Source organism: Rhizophagus irregularis, chromosome 2, assembly GCF_026210795.1.
Source record: "Rhizophagus irregularis chromosome 2, complete sequence".
Classification (NCBI taxonomy): domain Eukaryota; kingdom Fungi; phylum Glomeromycota; class Glomeromycetes; order Glomerales; family Glomeraceae; genus Rhizophagus; species Rhizophagus irregularis.
The window spans coordinates 2438691-2445697 of NC_089430.1; the positions used below are offsets into that span (position 1 = coordinate 2438691).

Consider the following 7007-nt stretch of genomic DNA (forward strand, 5'->3'; position numbering starts at 1 on the left):
GAGTGAGCTTTAACTTTGACAGGAGAAACGGTCAAATTATTGGAGAGAATGGTTCGCTCGATAATAGCCTAAAGCTCAAAATTTGTAGTTTTATAGTACAAACGACCATTTGAATAGACAAAGGAAGAGCAATTTCGAAGGCCATCAATGGCAGTTTGCGAGTCAGTATAAATAGTAACTTCTGAGTCGCGAGGAGAGATAGTTAAAACTGCGTAAATAGCAGCAGCTTCAGCTCGAGAAGAAGAAGGATTATCTCGTATAAGGCCGTGAGCATAAGTGGTGACAGAGTTAGGAAAGCCTGCATCTGGGACAATTTGCATCCAAGACCAGCCCATAGAAACATCAGGAGTGCCTAAATTAATAAGAGACCCATCAGTGAAAAAGATATAACGCGAATCCGAGGAAACGACCAGCGGGGAATTTGCAAAAACAGCAGCAGCCGAGGATTCAATAGTAACAGGAGTAACGGAAGTTACAGTGGTTTCAGCAGAAGGAGAATCAGAATCAAAATCCAATCTACTATAATAAAGATGGACACCATCTTCAATATCAGCCCAAGTGAAAGGGGAAGTCACTTCAGAAGTAGTACGTCTAATCCACTCATTGGTAGTGGGTAAAATAAGCGAATATTGTAGAGAGACCTTAAGCGTACAAAGGGTTAAATCAGCATTCCGTTTTTTGGAAGGAGGCAAAGGAGTATGAGCAGCGCAACCAGGGCAAGGAGAAAGTCTAATGAGATCACCAGGCGAAGATTCGCAATCAAAAGAAATCCAGTGAACAATAGAACAAGTACCACGACTTGCTTGGACCAAGAGTTGTTTGCCAAAGATGGGAGAACCATAATCGTCCAACGTGACAATCCAATTTTTTGTAGTAGGAGGAGAGGATAAACAGGGAGCCAATTCATAAGATGAAGAGACAATCATGGGTGTAATATTGAAATGATCCAGCAAACGATTGTTGGAGTCAGAAATAGTGGTAACTTGTTGAATATCTTTGTACCAATAAGGGATACGGCCAGGGCCACGTCGTCCAACCAAATTGTCATAATAAGCCTTCCAAGAAATTAAATGAGTTCCTTGAGGAGTAACAAGCTGAGATAAATAAAACAGTTGTCGTTTCCGCAAAATGGGGAAATAAGCTTTAAAGGCTTTAGGCGTCATGCATTCGAATAAAGGAACACATCCATCTAACAGAGATAAATTCGGAAGCTTCGAAAGTTGAGTATGAAGCAAACGAAAGGGAGTAGAAGTTAAGAGAGCAATAGTGCACGCGATATAATCTTTTTTAAAAGAAAATAAAGAAGACCATATAGACCAGTCCTTAATTAATAAAGGAGAAATAGGAATCAAAAAATTATATTGAATTAAACACAATCTGTAAATAAAAAGAGATTGAATAAAAGAAGAAGAAGAATTAGCCATTAAAAATAAATTAGTAATATGACATTGTCGTTGATGAGCAAACAAATTAATCAAGCCCAAGGCTTGAGATAAAAATAAAATAGGATTGGGTAAAGAACGAGAAAAATTTGCTTTATGCTTTACAACAGATCGTATACTTCTCGTTATTAGGTGGCAGTCAGATTCGGACAAATGGGTAACTTGCATCCGGTATTCAAGTTTTGGTATAAGAACAGCATTATGTAAATACACGACTTGTTTGGAAGAGAGCTTTGCGGGTCAGATGGTTGCAGCAAAGGAGCAGCATTCGCGTTTGAGTTGCTTTTTGACAAAATCACGGGAGCTCTTAATGTTAAACCAAACACCTAAAAAACGAAAAGAAGTTGTCATGGAAATTGGGGTAATAGTAATGGAAGGAACACTATTTAAAGGGGATAAATCCAAATTAAAAGTAATAGGGGGTAAAGTGGAATTCGAAGTCAAAAGCAACGAATTAGTGATTAACACATATTTGTTATGATTAGCAGAAGTGTTATTGATCTGATAAAATTCTTCTGTAATGGATAACATAGATTCCATGCCAGTTTTTGACGAGGAAATAAGAGTGGAGTCATCCATAAATACTAAATTATTAATCTTCAAATCAGGAAGAGGATTTGGAGAGTCAATTAAGGAGGGTATAGAAAGAACATAAGGGTCCATCATTTCATTCTTCAAAACAGTGAGTAAGGGATCAATATAAATAACCCATAAAAGAGGAGAGATAACTTCGCCTTGATCAATACCAATGCGAACCCTATAAGCAGGCGTAGATCCATGAGCAGTGAAAACGCGATTAGTGCGTTTCATGAAAAGTGAAAGGATAAACTTAACAGCAGAGGCTGGAAGACGTATACGTTCTAAAGCGAAACGTAACATTGTTAGATCAACTGAGTCAAAAGCTTTAGAGATATCTTGAGAAAGAATCCAAAGTGGGTTTTTGTTGACATCAGCGTCATGGATAATAGATTCTAAAGTAATAATAGGGTCACGGCAAGAACCACCAGGAAGGCCAGCGAAGTTACCCCCTTTAAGGACATCATGTGAGGCCATAATAGTAGAAAGGCGATTATAAAAGAGTTTGACAAGAGATTTTCTAATCACTTCAAGTAGGGTGATAGGGCGAGTGTTTTTTAATTGACACTTCCATTCGTGAGGTTTGGGGATGGGGAAAACCATTGCTTGTCACCATAAGTCAGGAATATCCGCTTTGGAAAGGCATGCTTGAATTAAAATAAGGAGTAAAGCCGAGGTACGAGATCCGAGATGTTTGAGCATTTCATAGGTAATCATGGAAGGACCGGAAGCTTTACCGTTAGGAGTGGAAGAAACGGTGGATAACCATTCATCAAGGGTAGGGGGATTCATTAAAGAATCATAGATGGAGGAGGACACATCATCCATAGGTTGATAGGCAGAAGACCATCTATCAGGTAATGTATCAATAGATACAGGAGGAGTGGACTTCATAGGTACAAAATTTTGGAAATGGTTAACAACAGCATCATCTATGTCCTTAGGATCAGTTAACAACTGAGGTTGAGTAGGATGGTCGATGAAGACACGGTCCAAAGTGATACGGCGACGAGTGCGAGAAAGCGCTGAATCGATAAAGGAAGAAAGGTTCATTTCAAAATTATTATTCCTATCGTCCAAGTGAGCACGGATGGAGGAGTCTTGGAAATCTTTTTCTTGAAGTAAATGAAATCCCCGTAAGGATTTTGAAATATTGGATAAATCATCAAGAAGTGACTTGAAATTGTCTTGTCGACATGATGAAAGAGAAAAGGGCAGAGTAGGAATGAAAGTAAAGACTTTCTTGTATAATTGAAGAATGTTTTGAAGTCTATGTAAATGTATAGACCACTTATGTTTATGAACAGCAGAATAAGATAAAGGATATTTGCGCAATAAACGTATCGAATGCATTAGGCGATTTAAAAACCGATAGTGTTGAGTTAAAATTTCCAGATCTTTAGGGACCTTAGGAGTATAATTGTTGCCAACAATAGAAGAAGGTAAAATAGCGCTGGCAGCTTTGAGGATACGTGATTGAAGATATTCGCACATTTGATTGATAGGCCAGGAGGAAAAGGTTGAAGGTAAGACGTCACATAAAACATCAACTTTATCAGTGAATTCCGTCCATTGGATATCAGTTACAGAATCAAATTTGAAGACGCGGCGGGTCTGGCGTTTAAGTTGTCAAGCACGAGCCAATTTGGTAGAGGCATAAAGTAAAGACATATCGTAGTATGTGATGACAGGGTTATGATCAGATGTGCAAATGTCTTGAGCATCAAAAATGCAAGCAGTAAGAGCAAATCCTTTGAGAAGAGGGCAGGACCATACATAATCGACACGAGTAATGTGGTCATTGCGATGAAAGGTACCTAAAGAGTCGGAAAGATTAATAGGTGTAAAATCTTCATAGCCGTGAGAAAGGAGATGAAAAAGTAATCGGTATATATGTTTTGAAGCAATTTGGGGTTGATTAAAATAAATAGGATAATATTTATCTAAATGCATATTAAAATCGCCACAAACAGCGTGATAAAAACCAGCTTGTTTAGTAAGGGTAAGTTGTTGAATGAGCAAATCAATAGTGTCAGAGCGCAAAACACTTTCAGCAGGGGGAGGGATATAAATAACAAATATACGCAATTTAACATTGCCTTTAAAATATAAGTCAACAGAAAGCAATCGTGAAGAATGGGATTTAAAATCTTGTACATGTGAAGCAAGAGAATTTTCTATGAAAAGGGAAACACCACCAGAAGAAAGAATTTGTTTAGAAGTATCCAAATTCGAAGAAAACACAGTATAATTAGAAAGACGTTTGGATAAAAACTTCATTTGTTTAGGGTGGAGATGAGTATCAACGATACCACCAAAGGAAATATGTTTTAAGGAAAAGAAAGAGGAAATTTCTTCTAATTTGGTCTGACCATGCATTTTAAGGCCATTAACATTAAAGGAGGAAATATTAAATGAGTTGGGGATATGAGAAATGTTACTAGAAGAAGAAAATAAAGATTTATGTGAAAAAATTTCAGTAACATTATCGGGGTTGGGAGGGTTTCGTACAAAGGTATCATAATTAAAATTATTGTCTGACATTAAAACACAATGATAAAAACAGTCGGGAAAATAAAATTTTAAGAAGAGATTTAAACAGAAGAAGCTGAATCAGCTTGTTCCAGGGGAGCACCACCAATGGAGCTAATGAATTGTTTGATATGACCAGTGAGTTGGTCCAATTTACTTTCAATAACGACTCTACTATTTTTGAGATCGTTAATTTCTTCTTGCGTGGAGGAGAGAGGGTAAAAGGAGGAGCATTTGGAAAAAGGTGAGAAGGAGGGAGCGACGTGTTAGGAACAATAGTGATTGTAGGCGAAGGACGCGTTAAAATACTATTGGGGGGCAAAGAAGATTTAGCGGAAGACTGAATATTAAGCGGAACATGAGTAACAGGGGCATCTTCTTGCATGAGATCCGGTTCAGGCTCATTAGGCGAAGGAAGTGGATCGAGGCCAAGGTGTGATTCAATACGAGACATCCGTTGGTTAGCAAGTTCAAGAGCGGAGATGCGTTTGTGAAAGTTGGCTACTTCACATTGTAATTCACGCAAAAGGTTTAGAATGTTATTAGCATCATCAGGAGATAATGCAGAGTTAGGAGTTTGTCGGGGCGAGGGACGTGCTGTAGAACGAGAGGAGGAAGAAAAGGAGACCGATCATTCTTTGCTATTATGGCGGGCACGTTGGGAGATATTGGGAGCGGGTTTGTTATGATTTTTATCATTATTAGTGCGGTCGTGGGGAATGTTGTTATCACGTCCAGGATTGGAAGCAGATCGATCTTTAGATTTGGAGCGAGATCGGGAGCGAGAACATGTATTAGCTCTTTGAATTGGAGCGGCGAGGTTGATTGACATTAAAATGCTCTTTGAGTTTTGCAACAGGGTCGCGAGTGCGACTTCTGCCTCTAGCTTGTTTAAGTGGGCAGAAATTCGGGGCGCAACCTAATTTGCCACATCTGTGACAAAGTTTATTAGTATTATCTGGGGAGGACCAGAAAAGTACATGGCTTTGGAAGCTAATAGTTTGTTCCATAGCAGCATCCATGGTTTCTTGGGAGTTGAAGGTGACATAAGCCCATCTTTTGGGTTTGTAAGAATTCAGAGAAAGTGGCACATTAACAGCTTTGGCGCCAAAATTATGAGTAAGAGGAGCCAAGTTGATATCCTTAACATTAGGGGGAAGATGAGTGAGAGTGGCGACGTATTGACGGTGTGCAGCCTTTTGATCTACAGTATAGAAACATGGAGTGATTCTGAGGCAGGTGGAGAAACAGTATACAGCCCATTGATCGGTAAAATGAGCAATTGAATCGGCGTGATCATATACAATACGGGCTTGCTGGACTTTGGCATTGGGCCTGGAGAAGAGGCGGCAAGAGGTGATATTACCAAATTTTTTAAAATAAGCCATCAGGTTGTCCTTTTTAATGAAAAAAGGAATATCGGTAATTTGGATGGCCTGGAGATCTTCATTGGATCGGAGTTGGCGAGGGTCATGTGCATGAAAGATTAAGTCAGGGAACTCAGAATGAGTGGAACCAACGCACAAATCACGTGCTTCAGCGGTATGGAAGTGGATAACGAGGTGTTTGGCTTCACCAGAACCAGCTATACGCGCTTTTCCAGTAAACGACTCGTAAGTTTCTAAAAAAAGGTTATTAACAGCCTCAATAAGGGCTTTATTGGTAGGGAATTTCTTAAAAGATTCAGGGGCAGCATTCGGCTCAGCTGCAGCCTGAAAATCATCTCTAGTTATGGCGAGGGTCACCACCGGATCTGGAGTTAGATCGCCATCTGGAGCACCATTGGTATCCAAATTGGGTGACGCGTTAGGGGGTTGATGCAAGTCTTTGTTTGAAGGTGCAGGCATGGACGCGTCCACATTTCCAGAAGACGCGATGTGACTGGGCGCAGTTGGCGCAGCAGATTTGTTCAGGGAGGAGGTCAAAGTATTTTCGCCAGAGATATTTTATTGAGGAGAAGAGGAAGGTCTATCTACTCCAACGTCAGCCATCTGGTCATCGGCAACGTAGTCTTCTTCCATAGAATTTTTGGTAATCGTACGATTACGTTTCTGCTGGACAGTGTTTTCACCATCGGAGCTTGAGTTATCAGAGTTATTATTAATTTTTCGTTCTTGACGGGAAGCTTTCCTACTGTTAGAGTTATGACTTCCACGGCCTCTCTTGGCATAGTTACCAGACATAGTAGAGGGCTTTGAGTTGGGAATATATAAAATATAAAATTTTATTAGTAGCTTGTATTATTTTTTAAAAATAATAAAAAATTATTATCGTCGGAAATTTTCGTTTTGAAAAATTCAGGAGAGAGTTACTACTACTACTGGTCAAAAACCAGGCAAACGTGGCATAGTAGCCTTTATCTTTATTAAATTTATTCGAACTTTACAATTTACAAAAAATAAAAAGAAAAATATAAAAATAAAACTAACTAAAAACAAAGCTATATAGTCTCCTAAG

The 7007-nt window shown here is 39.1% G+C and overlaps 1 protein-coding gene across 1 annotated transcript; it reads right to left on the bottom strand.

Annotated features, from left to right (window-relative positions):
• Nucleotides 1-6496: 6496 nt before the first annotated feature.
• OCT59_011902 (uncharacterized protein) lies at nucleotides 6497-6733 on the bottom strand (the record flags this gene model as incomplete). The annotated part of the gene is made up of 1 exon (XM_066134098.1): nucleotides 6497-6733. One exon carries the CDS (start codon nucleotides 6731-6733, stop codon nucleotides 6497-6499), a length of 237 nt encoding a protein of 78 aa, XP_065989396.1.
• Between the last annotated feature and the right edge of the window lie 274 nt (nucleotides 6734-7007).